The sequence below is a fragment of the Sphaeramia orbicularis genome, chromosome 18 (genome assembly GCF_902148855.1).
Source record: "Sphaeramia orbicularis chromosome 18, fSphaOr1.1, whole genome shotgun sequence".
NCBI classification, from domain to species: domain Eukaryota; kingdom Metazoa; phylum Chordata; class Actinopteri; order Kurtiformes; family Apogonidae; genus Sphaeramia; species Sphaeramia orbicularis.
Window position 1 is genome coordinate 30,873,025 of NC_043974.1, and position 21,657 is coordinate 30,894,681.

The following is a 21,657-nucleotide window of genomic DNA, read 5'->3' on the forward strand; positions in this document are numbered from 1 at the left end:
ACATGTCAGATCTACTACTTGATGTTTTGTTTTTAATTTTCCACCATGACATGAAAAAGCTGCATCTTTTCCATCCTTTTATACCATTAAAAACAGAAAGGAGAAAGCTGCAGCAAAGTGGCTAGTATTGTCAAATTCGGACATTTTTATTAGCCTTGTTTTGTGCCAACGGAATCTTTAAATTGATTCATATTTTGTTGTATCTATCCTTAAAACCACACATAATCACAAGTAACCACGTTTTTGTTATATATATGTCTGGGTGCTTCTATGAAACTGGGTTAATTTTGGTACCTAGCGCTTTGCCACCTTTTTAGACCCACTAATAAAAGAGAAATTTAGACATATTTCCCCCCAGGATGTACCTAATGATGACCTCAGATAAATGCAAAAAAAAATTATACTCTTGCTCTGAGCCATCCTATTTTTAATAAAATATTGGGGCCAAAAATAGGACCAAAATTGGGACAGGAAAAGCTACCTAGGTGTCAGTGCATGTGATCTGGAAAACATGGCTTGAAAATAGTTTTATATACCGCTATAAATAAAGACACTGTGTTAAATTTGTTGATCCTAGTGGTTTTTCTAATCCAGACATGTGGGTTTTTCATTAATCTGTCTTATTCCAGGTGTCGTGCATAACCCATTGTATCCACTTGTTACATGCGGAACCTGCCCATTTAAACACAAATAAATCGTGAGTGATTTTGCAATAGCAGTCATTTTTGTGAAACACTCTACCTTGCCTATTTAGTTTGATTCCCAAAATGTACGTGTGAGAGAATAAAAAGATATTTGAAAAAATAGTAGCACCATTTCATTTTCGTGTCCTTTTTACTGTGTTACATGCAGATTTTTGTATAAAAATGTGTTATATCAGAAAAATAGTTTATCTTTTATCTCAGGAAATATTTATTTTTAAAGTAGACCCAAAGTGCTTCTAAATGTGCTTCATAACATTAGTCTACATCCGGTTTGAATTTTTTGCCCCCATGTCCTGTTTTTAGGACCAGTTTCATCGAAGCACCCATATATAAATGAAATTCATATTATTTTGGAACATTTTCATGGTGTATTGTTGGAAGAAAATGTAATCCACACGTGAGCCACAATTTGAGGAATTTTTTTGACTTTGTTTTATATGTTCCGTATGTGCATCATTTGGGATTTTTCTTAAGACTAATTGTTTCACAACACTGATCTACTACCAGAATGCTTCTAAAATAAATGTAATAAAACTTTGTCAAATTTGGGCCACCAGTAAAGAAATATTCATTCAGAAGTGCTTGTTGGTTGTAGTTTTCAAGATACAGTAGTGGGTCAAAATGTGAATGATTGGTATAAGATTTATAAATATATTATAAGTAAGTATAAGTATCTAACATTTAGCATATTCTATCTCCGAAGCAGATCATTTCCAAAGTTTAGAGCACTAAGGTTAGAGTGATTCATATTAGAAAGTTAATATACAAGAAATAATTGAAGAACAACCCATGTAGACCTCCCAGGTCATGTCACAGATTTCTAAAATAATAAAAAAGAATGTGAAAACTAAAGCTTTACTCTAAATACTTTCATCTTAATTCAGTTTAATCCAATTATATTCATATAATGCCAATCTCCATACAGCATTATCTCAAGGCACTTTGCAAATGACGGTCAAGACTTTATAATATTATAAAGTGAAAAAAAACCCATTAAATCCCCAGTAAGGAAGAAACATTTCCTTTAGTTATGGTTTTCCAAAGTTGGCCCTCTGAGCTAAATTCCATCATTAGAATTAAGAGCTTTGGAAATAATTATTGGACCACCGTGACAAAGTAAATGAAGTCAACACTTGGCTTTTTATGTGACTTGTGAAGGCATTAGGGCTTTGAGACTGAATGTGGTAAAACACATATACAATGTTTTTTTCTTCACAAATTTACTTAAAGGAATAGACTGTATTCATACTAATGACAACAAAAGCCAATTTATCAATAACAAGCAACACATAGAATCCATGAACAGAATATCAAAAGGTCATTTGTGAATCTATTTTATTGAATTTCCATATAAATCACATCAAAGTTGGCATATCCTATCTATATGTAATTGTTTTATTTTATACTAGTCATTCAGTCACCTCTGAAGGTAACCTACAACTTGTATTCATGTAAATATTTCTTGTTGTGATCAAACTGATTACAGTAGATATAGATTAATAATTTATAATAAGAACAAGCAACCTGGTTTTGTCAAAAATTAACAAACTGACTTGTTTTTACTGGCTTAAAACCCATTTTTGATTCGTATCTACAAGTTGCTCATTCCTTTGCGTGTATGTTTGCTACAGGGTGGGGAAGCAAAATTTACAATATTTTGAGGCAGGGATTGAAAGACAGTGTATGACCAATTAGTTTATTGAAAGTCATGAGAATTTATTTGCCACAAGAAAATTGACATAATAGAAAATGTTTTTATTCTATGTGTCCTTCTTTTTCAATAACTGCCTTCACATGCTTCCTGAAACTTGCGCAAGTGTTCCTCAAATATTCAGGTGACAACTTCTCCCATTCTTCTTTAATAGTATCTTCCAGACTTTCTTGTAATAGTTTTGCTCATAGTCATTCTCTTCTTTCCATTATAAACAGTCTTTATGGACACTCCAACTATTTTTGAAATCTCCTTTGGTGTGACGAGTGCATTCAGCAAATCACACACTCTTTGACGTTTGCTTTCCCGATTACTCATATGGGCAAAAGTTTCTGAAAAGGTATGGATAATAGTGTTAGGTATGATTATGACATCAATATATGTTTGGTTTCAAAACAATTGACGTAGTGCCTGCTGAGAAAAAACAACTAAATGTTCATTGTAAATTTTGCTTCCCCACCCTGTACATATTTTGGTAAATGATTAGATTAGATTAGATTAGATTAGATTAGATTAGATTAGATTAGATTAGATTAGATTAGATTAGATTAGATTAGATAGAACTTCATTGATCACTTAGGCAGAACTGTCAGGAAATTGAGGTTCTGAAAACAGCAGAACACCGAGAATACACCCAAGAAACCCCACAAGAAAAAAAAAAAAGACAATTTAAAAGCAATACAATAACATAACTATAAAAAACTGTAGTGGAAAAAAAAATACCATTGCATATTGGAAAGTGCTAGCAGTAACAAGTGGCAAAGTAGTAGTGATGATAATAATAGTAATAATAATAATAATAATAATAATAATATCTTATCATGTGGCATTGAACTTGAAAAACCCTTATTTAGAAACTCTTCTGTGCAAATCTTAAATATGTTACTGGCATCAGCCCTGTAAATCCATTACTGGTTGGGGGTTACCGGTTCAAATCAGCTGGAGTCAGCGTTCTGCTCACAAACACCTGGCCGGTTCATTTTGGATAATCTCGCTGGAACTTATAAGCTTCTTGAAGCTGTGATCACTGCGTTTGATGCTATCAGTAAATCTCCTAAGCAGATCGTATGGAAGTTCAGTGGCTTGCTGCCCTTGAGCTCCTCCGATCCGTGTTCATCAGGACTAGTGTGGGAGTCGACACCGTGACAGCAGATACATCACACAACCACACCCTCCTCGCTCCCCGCTGAAATGCCACTGAGCATTAGCTAGCTTGTTCAGACAGCTTTTTTTTTTTTCCTCTTTTCTTTGCCTCCCTCTCTTCGCACCTGAGCGACCAGCTTGGCTTCTTCCCATGTGTGAAGGGAAACTGTAATGTCATCTCATCACTCAGTGACAGCTGACCACTCCCCAACCCACACCACAAGCTCTGATGACTATGACTTTCTGTCACATATCTCACACGACACATTCACACCGGCGTCACGGCCTGGATTTGCAGAGATTGATCTTGTCTCCACACATTGGCTTTTGACTGTTTTGTGCCTGCAGGAACATTTTGATCTCAAACTCTAATAAACGATTAATCATGTTGTTCACTTAATGTCGGGGGGGAAAAGATAATATGTCATACTGGATGTATCAGAAGGTTACAGGGTTGGTGTTGGAGTGGATGATTGACATGTTAGCTGGCAGCTTAATCTGGACAGGAAAAATTAAACAAACTTCACCTATAGTATGTTTAGATTACAAGTTAGGAAATGTAGTGGTATTTAAGGACATCTAGTGTTTACCGTGAAGAATGGAACCATCCAGACACTTGGAAACACTCCTACAGTGGCCACAAAAACTGCAGTTCTTTAAAAGAAGTTGATCTAAATCTGGGGGAAACTGAGCAGTGGAGGGTAATTGCGGTTATATGTCAATAATGCAATTTTTGTATTTATTTATTTTTTTTAGCAATGTAACAGTACATACAGATGAGTGGAATTTTTGTGCATTCATTATACATTGCCTTTTATATAATCCCACCCCGTGCCCAACAATGATGCGATCTTTGCAAGGTTGCCGTAGTGAGTCGTTTGTCCTAGCGAGGTTGCCGTAGCGAGTCATTTTTGCTAGCGAGGCTGCCGTAGCGAGTCGTTTGTGCTAGCGAGGTTGCCGTAGCGAGTCGTTTGTGCTAGCGAGGTTGCCGTAGCGAGTTGTTTGTCTTAGCAAGGTTGCCGTAGCGAGTTGTTTGTCCTAGTGAGGTTGCCGTAGCGAGTCGTTTGCCGTAGCAAGCCATTTGTCCTCGCGAGGTTACCATAGCGAGTTGTTTGTCCTAGTGAGGTTGCCGTAGCGAGTCATTTGTCCTAGCGAGGCTGCTGTAGCGAGTTGTTTGTCCTAGCGAGGTTGCCATAGAAAGTCGTTTGTTCTAGTGAGGTTGCCGTAGCAAATTGTTTGTCCTAGCGAGGTTGCCGTAGTGAGTCGTTTGTCCTCATGTGTCCTAGCGAGGTTGCCGTAGCAAGTCGTTTGTCCTAGCGAGGTTGCCGTAGCGAGTCATTTGTCCTAGCAAGGTTGCCATAGAGAGTAATCTGTCCTAGCGAGGTTGCCGTAGCGAGTCGTCTGTCCTAGCGAGGTTGCCGTAGCAAGTCGTTTGTCCTAGCGAGGTTGCCGTAGTGAGTCGTTTGTCCTAGCGATGCTGCGGTAGCGAATTGTTTGTCCTAGCGAGGTTGCCGTAGCTAGTTGTTTGTCCTAGCGAGGTTACCGTAGAGAGTCGTTTGTCCTAGCGATGCTGCCGTAGTGAGTCATCTGTCCTAGCGAGGTTGCCATAGCGAGTTGTCTGTCCTAGCGAGGTTGCCGTAGCGAGTCGTCTGTCCTAGCGAGGTTGCTGTAGCGAGTCGTCTGTCCTAGCGATGCTGCCGTAGCAAATTGTTTGTCCTAGCGAGGTTGCTGTAGCGAGTCGTTTGCCCTAGCGAGGTTGCCATAGTGAGTCGTTTGTCCTAGCGATGCTGCCGTAGCAAATTGTTTGTCCTAGCAAGGTTGCCATAGCGACTCGTTTGTCCTAGCGAGGTTGCCGTAGAGAGTCGTTTGTCCTAGCGATGCTGCCGTAGCAAATTGTTTGTCCTAGCAAGGTTGCCGTAGCGACTCGTTTGTCCTAGCGAGGTTGCCGTAGAGAGTCGTTTGTCCTAGCGAGGCTGCCGTAGCGAGTCGTTTGTCCTAGCGAGGTTGCCGTAGTGAGTCGTTTGTCCTAGCGAGGTTGCCGTAGTGAGTTGTAAACGATGGCCAACAGAGATAAATGCTTCTGTGCATGTGCAACTCACATCGTCCAGAGACTCAAATCGTCCCTAGAAAGTGGTAACATCAGTAGCACGCTCATGCTAATAACAATTAGTATCTCATTTTGATGGATCTAAGCTTGTTCAGTCACCTGGAGCTTGTCTGTCACATACACCCATCATATGCCACATTCTACCAAACATGCACTCAAATATGGCTGCCTATTGAAGCTGGGAGTATTTTCTGCCGCTGTCAGACCTTTAAGCACCCTCCACCACCCTGTAATCCACCTGCAGGCTCCAGGGGGAGGATATTTATTTATCACTCCCTTGTATCTATACGTTCACACATCTATGAGGAGAGATGAGCTCAGAGCATCTGCGCTGAATGCTGAAAATATTCTGCCGCTGTAGTAAAACATTTGAAATATGAATTGTCTGACTGAACTATGACATGTATTGAAGAAGCAGTGCAGAAGTCGAGTTTCAGGAGGAGATGGCTGTTGATTGGCTGGGACAGTTTAATGGATGCTAAAGCCTAGACGTAGGGAGTTAAAATTGCATATTTAACCTTTAAGACCGCACTAGATTAGAACTTCATCAGTTTTTGTAAACAACACAGAACAATTCCCTATATTTAACTGTAAGTAGGCGACTGTTAGCACTTTATTATCATTTTCAGAGAATAAATGTGACTGGAAATAAGTTATGGGTATAATTTTGATGAAATATGTAATTGCTCTGTAAAAGATTTATATGTTTATGTCAAAAACGATTGCACTTTCTTGAAATTTTTCATGAAATTATGTAGATTTTACTTCAGTGCATCATTTCCTGATATTAATGTATCATTTATCATATGTTGCAAATTTTAAAAAATCTATTAAAAAAGCTTATTTTACTGTTCCAATCGTGAAATGAGTGTGAAATGTTCGTTATTCAATAAGGTAACATGATAAATTTTGCATATTTTTTGTAGTATTTCTAACAATTATTGCAATCATCAAGTCAAACCAAGATCTCAACATAAATTAAAATCACAAATAATAATAATAATGATAATACGTAATAAAATGTTCACAAACGATGCATACAGAACAGTCCACATATTTAGCATCTTTGCAAAGTGAGGTAAAATACAAGAAAAATCTGCACGTCAACATCCCTGTACATTTACACATGAAAAAGCACTGAGAAAATGAATACGTCATATATACACATAATGTAACCTTCAAATGAAATGAATAGAAGACACTTTCAGAGAAGACAAGCTTTATATCTAGGCAACAACCTCGCCAACAGCCAATGATTTATTATGAATAAAAGCCCACTTGAAAATACGTTACTACCTTATGAGATGGGGCATTTTATTACAGTATTGGTAGAGTTAATGCGTGATTGTTTTTTTATTGCATTTTTTGGTGAGGGTATGGGTCAAATTATATTTTCAGGGAATGATTACATTATTGGACGCTAGAGGATAGGATGCCAGATGATATACAGACTGATATAAATATAATTTTTACCTGGAGATGCTTAAGGAGAGTTTCCATCGTTACATGCTCGGGGAAGAAGATGCAAATAGTGTTTAATATATGAGAAAATATGGCAGATTGTGAGTGGGAATCAGAGCAGTTTTCCAAAGTATTATTTTCCCCAGCGGTGAGGGTGAGGTAATTACACAGGGAAGCTGCGATTACCACTGTGGATAAATGGAGATGTGGAAGGTCTGAACGCGGACCTGTGGAAACCTCAGTAATAGCAGAATAATCCCATGTAATCTGTCAGGTTGTTGTTTTGCCGTGACCCCCTTTGTGTGCTCAGTGTAATGCGTTCTTGGCTTTATAGAGAAACGTACGCAAACCTACGAAAATAAACGCTCGTAAACATTTTTCTCCACCTCACACACATATCTGAAAGATGTGTTGAGTTGCAAAGTGTCGAGGATATAACACTAATTAGACATTGGTCTCTTCAGGGGGTCTCTCCTTTTAATGATCACCCTACTAATCAAAGCTCCTTTTTCTCTTTTCCTTGTCTTTTTTGTTCCACCAAGTCCAGCCCCACACACCAGACTAAACACCCTCTCTTTCCCCCGTTCGTCTGTTCTCCCCCGTAATTTCAAGGTCCTCAGATATCAAGACATATTTTAAGAGGTGCAATTGGGTTATTTCTGCTCCAGTTGCCGCTATGTTCCACAAAAATGTATTTAATTTTGTTTTGCCTAGCCTGCACTTGTCTTTTCTCCCTCTGTTGGTCGGTCCCACGTGGGTAGCGGGTTGGGCGAACGCCAAGTCCTTGCACCTGTCCCTCAAAGAGAGACAAACACAAGCATGCACACACAGCATCCTGCATTGTCAAGGTTATAAGATAGCATAGCGGCTTCCCAGTAGGAGGGAAGAGAGAAAGCGACGGAGGCAGAAAGGAGACGCTAGGGAGGAGATTGAATAAGTACGAGAAGGCAGCACAAAGAGAGCAGACAAGTGGTTGAAAGAAAAAGAGGGCTGTTGAGAAATGGAACCTGTAATGATGGTATGGGAGACACATGAGCGCCAACTGAGGAAATGATGGAGAGGGGGGTGGGTGTGTGTGTGGGGGGGGGGTGACTGAACGAGATGAACAGAGAATCCAGAGAAAGAGAGATGGTAGTCTTCGCGTCCTCCCCCGTCCTTAGGCACATGCTATTCAAAGCCCCGTAATTTGTGCCATTAATTAAAAAGCTGATGGGATGGAGTTAAGGGGTTTGCACTCTGCAGTTCCTTGGTGGAGAGAGAAAGTGTGGGAGAGTGGTGGTGGTGGTGGTGGGGGGGGGGTAGGAAAAAGCAAGGAGGGTTAGGGGAGATGGTGGTGGTGTTGGGGAGGGAGGGGATATTGCAAAAAATATTGCTGCCACTCCACCATGAATCTCTATTAGCGGCTAATGATACCATTCTGATACCTCTCAACCATTAGTGTGAAATTGGGAAGCGTTAATTATTCAAATGAAAATCCATACAGCTGCCGTTCACATGACAGGGCTGCTGCTCTCAGCCGCCAAAGGTCCACATTGTTAGCTACTCAGCATGTGTCTTAAGCAGGAAGTAGAGTGCAATAAGTATGCAGAGTGACTTCTGAGGGCGAAATTCTGTCTGAAATTATGTATCATTTGAGCAAAAACAGTGTGAACTCTTTTATGTGGCGGCAGTATAATGAAATTTTACAGGTCACGGTATCAGGAAACAGCTGGGTGCTTTATCACTGACTGCTTATATCATCTAAAATGTCCTCCATGCTCGTAGCAAAGCATTTACCGTTTCTGCATTCAATGGCTACACGCTTTCTTTACCATTAAAAAAGCAAAGCCATAGGTTGCCTGTTCGGCTTATTAAATGTAGCACGACAGCTTGACCAATTAGGTGAGCTGCAGAACCAGCAATGTTGCCGTTTCCAACTTTATGTGTTTGGCAGGACAAACCACACAAACCACAGCCAAACTGTTACAAGCTGGATGCACACGGTTCACTGAGTTATTGTTTAGCCTCAAACTATTGCCAGGTTTATTCCATTTGCAGAGAGTGAATGCATTCACTTAAACCCTTGTGCAGCGGATTATTTATCTGAGTGGCACAAACCATAAACTGGCTCCAATGATTGATTAATATAAAAGAAAAAAAAAAAAAAAAAGTGCACACGCAACATTTCAGTCCTGCAGCCTGTGGGGACGGCGGGGTTTTCTTCCTGGATCGTTTCCGAGATTAATCTGAATTTGGAAGTGTTTTAGAACAAGGCACCCCAAACTGCTCCGGTGGAGCTACTCAGTCGCCAAAAGATAAGGCTGCTTGCATTGGGCTACCTCCAAGTGTCCTCCGAGTATCTGAAGCATTGGTTCGAAGGAGCATCTGTCCATGGCAAATCTATCCTGGATAACTGATGTGCAATTGTGAACCCTTGTCAAATAGTAAACCCCAGGAGATCAGTCCTCTTTTTTTTTTTTGAGTTTTTCGGCCTAGTTCGTGATTGAATTCCTTCTTTTGTTCAGCCTTGTTACCAAGAGAGGAAAATGACTGCTTTTTCTGTGAAAGTTGTGAGATTTCTGGATCTTGGCTTTGAAATTTGAAACAAAAACACAAAAGATAACAGATGTAGATTTCCATTAAGCAACCCATTCTGTGTCTAGTTGCCAATCCTAGTCCTTTATTTCCTTTTTTTTTATCACATTGGTGTAATTTAGTGTCAAATTAGAAGCCTAGCAATGCCAGACGTACTGTACCTCTAGGGTTGAAGTAGATGAAGGCTAAAGAAGCTACTGAAGCCAACAGTCCCAGACACCACAATTCCATTAATTGCTCAAAACTGACAGATGTCTAAGATTTAACGCCAGTCGTCCTTCACCATATCTCACTTAAATAATGACTTAAAGCTGCGGGAGATTAAATTCTACAATTTCTACAGCTCTGTTTTCTCGGTCCAGTTGATGGCATTTCATGCTGTTGAACTGAATCCACTTTTCCACACTTGTGCATTAATACACAAAATAGACCTGAATACAAGTTCCCTCAAACAGTCTAATCAATGGTCAGTAATTACAGCTGTCAATCACATATTTAACCCCCTACATATCTGAAAATATTTTGTAATTGTCCAGAAACCTGCATCGTAGGATAGATTTTCTACACAGGAGATGGAATAAATACTGAAGTCTTGTGTTCTCTTTCAGACCACTTTAATTATAACATGCTCAAAGATAATTATGAAAGCATGGGAAGTCTGGCAAAATATCAAGTGCCGCAGCTTTAGCTTGTTGTTTAGTAAGGACTGCGTTGAGTTTTGGTCCAAGCATTTCCATATGCTATAGAAAAGCAGGATATAACCAAAGATGAAAACACACTAAAAAGGTCAATGAAAGATTCACTAAATGTCTGGTCTTCATCAGATGTTTTTGTCAAGAAGTTACACAGGATTGAGATAAAGATACAACACCAAATTTCACGAAACTTGCTTGTAAAGGTCGGGCTAGGGCATGGGTATCCCTTTTAGTTCTTGTCATGTGTAGAAGAATATAACAGTTATTATTTTCTGCTGAGACAAGAGTGAGAGTAGGTTTTTTTTTTTTTTCCCCCCCTTAAAAATAATCCTTATTTTTGTATCTTTTTTGTGATATTTTCAGTCCTCTCAGACATCATAAAGAATAAGATGGAAGAGGGAGAGGAATGGATGAGATGTAAGAGATGAAGGGATGAGAGAGCTAAGTGCTTTTTAGTGACTTAGTGACAGCCGTGTCCAAAATCGTATTAAGGTCACAATGGGGGTGGTCGGGTGGAGTGAAGAAGCTTTTGAAATGAATCAATTCTCCTTCTCGCTGTGCTTTGGCCCACTCCTTTTTCTGTCGGAGACACACTACATGTGGACACGCATGGCTTTGTACCACAGGTATATTCCATTCACCACTGTATTTGGAGAGAAACATGAGTGGAAGTGACGTGAAGGAATTGGTTTGACTGATCTTAGGGGTGACCTTCCTGCTTCAAGCGGCGCCTTCTGGTCAAGCGACATATCCACATATAGTAGCTGTTGCCCTGGGAGTGGCGTATTTCCTTGTCAGGGACTTCAACCACATCCTTTTACTCCCTTCTCACACCATCTCCCCCGGCGATTGCGTCGTATACCACTTCTCACATCCCCACCTCTAATGCCTTTTTTTATAGATCATTACCCCCCTCTTCCCTCGCCACTGTTAGCAATCGCTCAATCAGAAACGCCAGCCGCCCCGTGGTCCCTGTTGTGTGGCCGTTGCTCACGGGAGGTGAAGAGGCTTCGATCGAGGACGTTCAGCTGTTTACTTTGATTTGATCTATGGGGCCGCACATGCACTTCTAAGTTATTGGCAAATTTGAGTCGCCGGTAATGGTGATTCAGACCTAGCCCAGAGCTATTGTTGCCGTGGTTTGCTATGGACTTATCACGTTTCAGTGACAGCTCGAGTGTTTGCCGTTGATGAGGTGCTTTGCTGTAACAGTGTACAATTTTATGATCTGACAAACACAGATGACTTGTTGAAAGGCTCTCCCCTCCCTATTATTTTCCCCTCTTTTTTGCTCTTTTCCCGTGCCTCGTACAGCGCCGCCTCATTCCCCCTTTTTCATTGGCTCACTGCCTTGCATTAATATTGTTCTCCTCTAATAACTTTGCCATCTTTCAAACTTCACCCCTCCTGCCACCACCCACTGACCTCCATACCTCTGTCTCCATTTGAAGGAGAGGGCTCTTGTAAGCCCTGGTAACAGAGGTTAATCCTCTCTTATTAGAACTGGGATTACTGAAGGGAAAGGGACAGGAGCTGGCACACTTGGTGGATGCTAACCCCTCTACTACAAATGAAAAAGACCAGAAAAAATGCCTTGACTGACATAAAATGCTTTTCCACATGAGGTGGTGATAGATATAGTGCGTACAAAGTTCACGAGTAAAAGCCTTAGTAGTTTCCCCAACAGACTTTATAGGTAAAACTGTTTTATTTTTCTAAAATATATCTATGTTACAAGCATCTTGGGACATCAGTTTCATTTAAAACAAATCAAAAGACTGTCACATGAAAGCGACTGCATTTGAGCGTCTTTTGTTTCACTGCGATTGAGTTGACTCGTTTTTTTCAAGGAACAAAAACCTCCCATAAACTAGCTTTATATTCCCTGTCCAAAGCTAAACATTAAACAGATTGAGTGTATTATTTAACAGCTAACGACACAGACATTGTCCTTCTGAAGTGTAAATTTCAGCCCAGACTGAGCCAGCATCAAGAATATTTTCCAGTATATCTTTTTAATAACGGCTTCATATAACAATTTACAATTACTTGTACTTTTATCTGTGTGTTGGAGTTACATCGAAGTGGAAGTTGGAACATCTTTATCTTTAGTTGTATTAATTATTTCTGAGTGAAAACTGTGAGGTTTTAATGTAAGATTCTAGTCATTGAGCTGCTAGCTGCTGGCTGTTAGCTTCTACCCACAGCTGTCTGAGTCGCTGTTGGAAGATAAAGATAAAATTAACAAATAAATATGTTCACTTAAGCATTTTTTGGACCACTTTTTTAGACCTGTTATTGCAGCTAAAATGCCGCTTTGCAACTTTAGCCACTGTTGCTGGTCGGCTCATTTTGATAGCTGCTTGCTGTTAGCTCTTTTAGCTGCTGCTACATGGAAAAAAGAGTAAAAATGAATAAAGAAATACATTCCCTGAAACATCTGTTAAAATGTAAGGAAGGTTTTTAAAAGCTGAAAAAACATTTTCGTTAGGCGTTGGTTTATAAGTTTAGCATAGGGTACTAGTTGATACATTTTGTTAGCTGCTAGCCGTTAGCTTCTATCCACATCTCTTTTCGCTGCTGTTAAATCACAACAGAAATAAGGCTAAAATGTATAAATAAACGCATTCATTAAACAAATGAAAGGAAGGGTTTTGTAGCAGAAATATCTCTGTATTTGACGCTCCTTTCCAACTTTAGCTACTGTTGCTACCTGGCACATTTTGTCAGCTGTTAGCATTGGCTTGTTACCTATAACTGCATTTGATTGCAGCGTTTACAACCACCGGAGATTGACAGATGAGTTAGATAATATTTTTGCATTTTCTAAATGAGAAAATGAAAGGATTTTGATAAAAACAAATTTAAAAAAAAACCCTGAATTCTATATAAAGACACATTTATCATTCTGCAAGAGATGGAAAAACAATTAGCGCAGAATAAGACAATTACATCTTTTCTGTTTTTTAGTATTCTATGACTTGAAGGCTGTAAAGTACATTTTTCTCCATACGTTGTTGATGTGACTTGTAATATTTCCTCAAGCAGCCATGTGTTTGAGTGTTTGTATGAATGTGGAAAATGAAGTGTACATGTGATGTAAACACGTCTTTTTATGTTGTTGAAGACCTGCTTAATCTGTTGTTTCTTCCTACAGGCTCATGTTTGACACAGAGTTTTCTTCTCCATTCCTGGAAGCCTATAATGAAATATTTTGTACATCTTTTCCACTAACCCCACTCTCTTCTTGTACTGTTGTGTGAATGTAATAAAAGCCTTTTTTTTTCCCCAGTTATCACATAATTAATCTATTCTTTATTTTTTCTGTCTTTCTCTCCCCTTCATGCCTAAAAATAGAAGTGGAACAAAAAGGTAACTAAATACCGACAACTTTCCTTTATCACCTCCATTTTCATTTTGGGATAAGCTACCGAACATTGTACATTTGCTTTGCATTTTTATTTATTTTTATTTTTTTTTTTACATTTTTTGGTGACGGGTTGCTGCAGCAGGATTCTGACCTTTTATAGCTTTATGATCATCGTGTGGTTCATTGCCGTGGTTGAGCATGTCGTTCATGGGGAAAATGAAATTGTCAAGGGAAATGGTGTGGGGAATATTCCTAAACTTACTGAATAAATAGTTTAGCTTTAATGCATATAAAAACAGGGATTGCCGCCTTCATTCAATTTTTTATCAACCAACTGATATATCCTTTGACATTGACATGCAGTAATTCCTAAGGTGATTACTGAGCTGTTCTCCTGAACCCCCTCCACCCACCCACCACCACCACCACCACCACCAACCCTGGGATGTTTTTCATTCCTTGTAATAACCAAAGATTATTCCAGCTCTGCTTTATCAGCGCCATAATATTAAAGCAGAGGGCTATACAGAGTGATCAATAGCTTGTCCAATAAGCTGTCAGCATTTTTGATTATAGCTCTAACATGTTGATGGCTATAACCTTCAGGGACTCACTAGTCAATATTGTAGACAGTTCATAGCAGTCATATTCTTACCTTATCAGCAGTGCATGATTCTGCACAACACCAGCTAAAGCTTCACTTCTGCCTCCAGAGCAGTGTGTTTGTAGCCTTACCTTCTCACATCAGCAGGAAATGTGTCGTTACGTGTGTTGTCAAACCGTAAATCTGGAAGTCATAGATGAAAATAAAATAATTAAATGAAGTTTAATAGCCAAGCGATATTTTTTTAAGCCTTATAGTCTTTAATTAACGACATGTCAGTGGGATGTGGTAACGTGAATGAGCAGCGAGGGTGAAAAGGGAGTTATTTTCAGAGATGACTCTACTGCTGCGGAAACAATTTTTGGTGAAATTCCCCATGAAAGCCATGATTGCTTTTGTATCACTTCTTTAATGTCTTTCATTTGCTCCTTCATCTTTGTGCTTCCATTCATAGCGAGCTTTTTTTTTTTTTTCTTTCTTTCTTTTTGACATCCTCCTCAGAGAACAGTGTGCTGTCAGTACAAAGCTCACCTTCTGTGACCTCGCACCCTAGAACGTCTTGTCTTTTCCAACCGTAGAAACAGCCCCTGTTAGCATTTAGCAGAGCAACCGCTGAGATGTGTGCGGAGGCGCTGTGTCGACGGGACACATCTCCACACATTTTTCACCTGCAGGTAGAACAACATGTTTAATCTGAGGAGATTACAAGGGAGAGGAACCTCTGTTTTCACTGTCTCTTCCTCCTCCTCCTCCTCCTCCTCCTCCTCTTCGGAGTGCATTGCTTTTACCTCTCGACGGATCAGCAGCTACAACCTGTCAGCGCAGTGTCAGGACTCCTGGCCCGTTACTGTCAAAGGAACCTTCATATACGCTCTGTTTTTATTTGTGATGTACTTTAAGCTCAAACCTGTGGAAAAAGAAAAATGCTTGAACAACTGAACGCTTTCTTCACTGAGGCACTTACTTTTTTCCTGCTTTTATCCTTCTTTTTTGTCTACAATATTTCCCTTAAATACATCTATAGGGTCTTTTCCATTGACAATCAAATTACGTGAATATAACATGTGCATAAAAATTTACCTAACGGAAAAATGACAATTTCGCCAAAGCTAATATTTTGATGAAAAGTTTTGCGCTGGGAAGAGGTGGTTTTTCGGGCATAGTGAAATTGGCATATCTTGCAAAACTGCAATGGAAAGACCTTTTTTCTGCAACTAGAGTCACATGAACAAAAAAAATGTGTTACAACAAGCAAAGACGAAGAGGAAACCAAATCATGTTTTGATTTAGTACGGGATAGAGGAATAATGTATGATAATGAATACATCTGTAAATCAACATGATATTTATGTTCATCGCTATGTTTATGGAATGACATCTCGTGTCATTTTGCGATAATAAATAAACAAATCATCGCATTTGTAATTTAATGGAAAAACGGACATTATTCACTTGTGTTTTTTCAACATTTAGTAAATAGAGTCACGTGAACCAAAAAAACGGATGTTAGAACAAGCGAAGAGGAAGAGGAAACCAAATCATATTTTTATTTAGTACGGGACAGAGGAATAATATATAACAATGAATATATCTGTAAATCAATGTGATATTTATGTTCATCGCTATGTTTATGGAATGACTTCTCATGTCATTTTGCGATAATAAATAAATCATCGCATTTCTGATTTAATGGAAAAACCAGCATTACGCACTTCTGTTTTTTCCACATTTAGTAAATATCGGTAAAGTTTTGAGCATATGTCTAATGGAAAAACAACAATTTTGCCAAAACTCATTTTTTGATGAAAAGTTTTGCGCTGGGAAGAGGTGGTTTTTCAGGCATAGTGAAATTGGTATATCTTGCAAAACTGCAATGGAAAGACCTTTTTCCGCAACTAGAGCCACATGAACAAAAAAAACATACGTTACAACAAGCGAAGAAGAAGAGGGAACCAAATCATGTTTTGATTTAGTACAGGATAGAGGAATAATATATAAAAATCATGAATGTATCTGTAAATCAACATGATATTTATGTTCATCGCTATGTTTATGGAATGACTTCTCATGTCATTTTGCGATAATAAATAAACAAATCATCGCATTTTTGATTTAATGGAAAAACCAGCATTACGCACTTCTGTTTTTTCCACATTTAGTAAATATCGGTAAAGTTTTGCGCATATGTCTAATGGAAAAACAACTACTGATATATTTTACTCAATCAGGAGTTGTTGACCGGACTTTAATTTTGTAGCTGCTCTTCAGATCTTTAACCTCACGCAAAAAAAAAAACGCCATTGAGTTACCTTCATTCTCCACTTCAGAAAAACAAAACACTTCAATTACCTCAATCCAGGGTTATTGGTAATAAACTAAAATAAGCGTCTGTCCAGTATTGACCTGCTTCAGCTGTGCTTCGTCTGGTTCTTTATCAGATTTGTGCACAAACCAGTTCACACATAATTAGCTTACTGTGTGTGGTAATGTAAATTATCCCACAAATTTATAATGTCATGGGGATAAAATAATGGACTGACAATCATTATATAGAAAACCTAATTGCTGTATTTGTTCTTCCCCTTTTCTTTCTGCCAAAGAAGTGATGCAGCCAGTAATTACATCATAATTACAGTCTCAAATTAGGGTCACCAAGATTTTGAGCTTGTAATGTTCATAAAGAATTATAATAATACAATCTGTTCCTACAGCGGAATTGGTGCAATATGATTGGAGAATGAGTCAACCCATTCACGGGGTGGATGGTTCCATTGTCTACATGTCTGCTACAGCTCCTGATTTGTTGACAATGTATGAAATAATGGGAAACTATGAATTTACTGTTGTTGGGTGTTTCTTTTCTTGTACTTTAACCTCCTGCCTACACTGAACATGTACATATGTTTCATCATTTCATACACAATTGTTTTTGTCTATAAATGGATCCTAAAGTGTCTATAGTTTTTATTTCCACCACTGATTTTGCAAGCAAAGATTATCTTAACGCCACGGCTCATTTTACTCTCTCTCTTGACATTTATCCTGTTCGTACTATCTTGAAAATGTAACTACATCCTCGATAACCACACATTATTCACAGCTCCTCTTACAGCCTATAGTTTATAAATGCTACCCAGCCACATTACACGTATTCTGACAAAAACTGAAGTTTCTCAGCGCTGCACTGGGTTTAAAAGCTGAAAACTCAATCTCGGAGGATCATTGTGCTTTTCGTTTGTGACCTACACATCCAAACACCGCAGATGTAGCCTGTAAAAAAAAAACAAAAAAAAAAACACATTCCACTGTAACATCCACCTTTATCACATGTTCAGTGTCGCTAGGAAGGAATACGGTAAGAAAGAGGAATTCAACTCATCGCCATAGAAAGAAACAGTATAGTTCAACTGCAATATTGACATGATTTGGTGAAATAACAGCTAATAATAATGTCTTTTCTATTTAATATATGTTAATTCAATCTAGGTAAATAACAAAAATGTTTTTTGCAAGTTGTCTAGGTTTTTTCAACTGAATTAGGACCATTTTGCACCGCTAAATCCAAAAATGACATCTGTTTTTTCTCAATCAGGTCAGGGTTTTTTGCTAATTTGATTTTGAAAAATTTGATCTTCTCACAAAATCGATTAGATTTTTGTGACTTTATCAGTTGATTTTTTTAATATATTTCTCACCCAAAATAGGTTTTAAGAGAAAAAAAATCATTTTCTAACAGGATGTATTTATTATTTTTTATGTATTCACCACAGATGGAGCAGAATAAGTCAGGCTTATTTTTGCAAGATCTTCTAGTCGAAGTCATTTCATTCACCTGTAATATTAAAAAAAAACATTAATCATAAATTGGCAAAAGTAAAATCTTCAGAACTCGTTTATTGCAAGAAATATGAAAGAATTTTGTATCATATGATGTGAAAATGCCCATAAATGTAAGCAAAAATGTTCAAAAGCCAATATGTAGCATAGTTCAGAAAGTTGACCTGATTGAGCAAAATGAATGTGATTTTTGGATTCAGCACACCAAAATTATCCTAAATCAGCTCAAAAAACTTCAACAATAAATTTGTTGTTGACCAGTGTAATAGACACCCTTAAAGTTTCATTTTTATGTTCTTTTTTTTTTAAGTATAAATTTGGAGAAGTGTGTCACGGTAGAGCTGCTGTTAACCCCACAAATGTCATAACTCCCCACAAACGTAATACAAATTTGCAGCTTTTAATGTAATAATCCCATAAATGTAATGCCTCATTTCCCACAGTGTGCTCCTACCCTCTCCACTGTTAACATAATCATATCCAGACATTTTATTTACATGGTTCAAACAAACACTGGAAAAAATCTAAATCTTACCAAGTGTATTTTTCTCATTTTTAGTCAAAATATCACATCACATCACAAATCACATCACACTTAAAATAAGACATAATCACCTAAACAGTAACTTTTCAGTGAGATATAAGAACTTATTTTTAGACAACATATCTTGAAAATCTTGTCCCATTGGCAGATTTTTTGCTTGAATTAAGCAAAAAAAAAATCTGCCGATGGAACAATCCATAAAGTGTAGCTCTCGTGGAAACTGATGCTGTATTTTGATTAATCTGGGTCTTAATGACATTGTTTTGATGAGTCTTGAGGGAACTACGACCTTACAATAGTTCCTCACTCAGATTTATAATATCTGTTTTGAGTGGCTCTCCTTCATCAAAACAATGTTGACTGTGAATGTTGATGACAGCTCAAAAGATAACCTCAGCAATCACTTCCAACACAGATAAGTAATGTTAAAAAGGGCTGCAACACACATTCATTCATTTCATTCATTTTCAGAATTTTTTCTTGTGCTTGTTTATATATTCTTTCACAGAACACTCTTCTATTATAATTAGGACCATAAATTCAGATATCACACTATTGTCTCTGTATCGTACTTTGCTAATTAGAATTAGCGACCCAATTCAGAAAAATACGTGTTCCATTATTTTCACAGCATCAGTAAATATGATTAAACCTAGATCACTGTTGTTCTTCATGAAAATCTAGTATAATGTTCAGCAGGGGTGTCAAACTCATTTTAGTTCAGGGGCCACACACAGCCTAATATGATATAAAGTGGGCCGGACCAGTCAAATAATAGAACTCATAGTATAAGAACTTAGAAATAATGTCAACTCTAAAGTTTTCTCTATGTTTTTAAGTGAAAAAAGTCAAATTCCATAATGAAAATGTTTACATCTATGAACTGTAACATGAACAAATATGAACAACCTGAAAATTATTTTTTTTAAAAACATGCAATTTTAACAATGTTGCACCTAGTTTATCATTTATACATCATAACTTACAGATCACGGTGGATCTACAAATACACAAAATATTTAATAACAGGCAGAATATTGTTAAAATTAGACATACTACTCTTAAAACATTTCAGGATGTTCATATTTGTTCAGGTTATTCCAGCCTTTTCTAAAAGGCTAGTCTGTAAATGTAAACATTTTTGTGTAATCTGACTTTTTTAAAACTAAAACAAAGACAAAAATTTGCAGTTTTCATTTTTTCTAGGTTATTATGATAGTATTTTAGTGGTCTGACACACTTTAGATTAAACTGACCAATAAATGATTTTAACATCCTTGATTGTTAAAATCTTCAGTGTAATTTTTGCATTTCATGAATTCATCCCACGGGCCAGATTGGACACTTTGGCGGGCCAGATTTCGCCCCCGGGCCGCATGTTTGACACCTGTGATGTTCAGGATCTGCAGCGACATTGAAGGCAACAGAACATTCTGCTTTCTGACTTGACTCTTCATATTGCCAATAGTCCAATCAGATCAAGAAACTTTAAGTTCTATATGAAATCATCCACAAAACCCAAATGTTATGACTTTGTGTAAATTTGCAAACTTTGATTTTCAGCTGCAATCTTTCGAATTATTTGTGAAAATGACTTTTGACCCTGATTTGAGGTTGTACTTACAGAAGAAACCTTTAATAAATTAAAGTTTTATTTCTTCTGTTAAAATATTTCCTTTGACATGTTAAAAGAAACTGAATACAAACAAGTGGTACCAGGCACAACAAACCCCGCCCCTTGCACATATTGTATCTTATTTTGGCATCGATCTAACCGATGTCAGCATATCAATTGCCTCTATATATGTGCCAAGTTTGAAGTAAATTGACACAAAATTGATGTTTTTATAGACGTGTGAAATTTTGCCCATTATAAGGAAATCGGAGAAGAAAAAATATTTTAAAAATTTTTTAAAAATAAAAAATTTTGACCTACTTCTCCCAAAATGTAATGACATCTATTTTGGGTCACTGGCAATCTATAAACCCAATTTGGTATGAATTCAACCAATAGTTTTGCTGCTAGTGTTAACAAATAGGCAAGGAAACAAAGCGAAACAAAAACAATACCCCTTGCCTCCCCTTCGAGGGGCAGGGTAATAAAATGGAATGTGGAAATGTATGTGGTAAGTATTAACCACTGCTTCTTTCTTTGTGCTGCCCAACAAGTCCACTTTACCTCATTTATGGCCTTCACTTCATCTATTCACCCTGCTGTACAAAGTCCATGTCTGTTCATTCAGTCATTGTGGAGGTTCTTTGGCTTTGGGGTCAGAGTTTAACTGAATTAAAAGAATATAACAGGGTTCCTGCAGGGTCTTAAAAAGTCCTAACAGTCTTGAATTTACAAATCTGCATTTAATACCTTTAAAAAAGTCTTTTAAAAGTATTCAGTTTGATATGGTAGGTCTTAAGTTATGTTGATATAAACTTGTTTGCTGGATTGTGTTTAAATGTGTCTGGGAAATGTCTGAGTTGCAAAGGAAGTAACGTTAGTCGGCTTCCACCCGTTCCAACCCCACAATTTATACTGAAATTAGGAACCAATTATCACTACCTTTGCAGCCCCCGGTGAGAAATGACTCGGAACGGTGGGAATCAATGCGTTGGAATACATTTTCTTAAATTCTAGGAGTCACAAATTTTTGCCAGTGAAATGGGCATCGGAGTAGTCTTAGAAAGGTCTTAAATTTAATTTGTAGAAACCTGTAGGAACTCTGATCTAAACTATAGTAAGTAACTAATACCAGCTGAATACATGTCATTTGTGGGCTTTCTTTTATATTGATACAGTTCTTTTTCATTTCTATGCCCTTGTAAGAACATATGTAATCTATCATCTTCTTTGACCATTGAATGAACTTTATTATGTATTTGTGCAAAATTAATCATCTTCTGAGCTTCCAC

General features: G+C 37.7%; 1 protein-coding gene across 20 annotated transcripts in view; it reads left to right on the forward strand.

Annotated features, from left to right (window-relative positions):
* LOC115438263 (adhesion G protein-coupled receptor L3) overlaps positions 1-21,657 on the forward strand; it is a 547,718-nt gene that overhangs the window by 296,110 nt on the left and 229,951 nt on the right. For 18 of the 20 annotated variants that reach the window (XM_030161717.1, XM_030161720.1, XM_030161723.1 and 15 more), the window contains exon 6: positions 13,753-13,767. The exons of the other annotated variants lie outside the window; for them this stretch is intronic. In XM_030161717.1, coding sequence (XP_030017577.1) covers positions 13,753-13,767 — 15 coding nt within the window. The remainder of the gene's footprint in view (positions 1-13,752; positions 13,768-21,657) is intronic. 20 annotated transcript variants of the gene reach the window in all.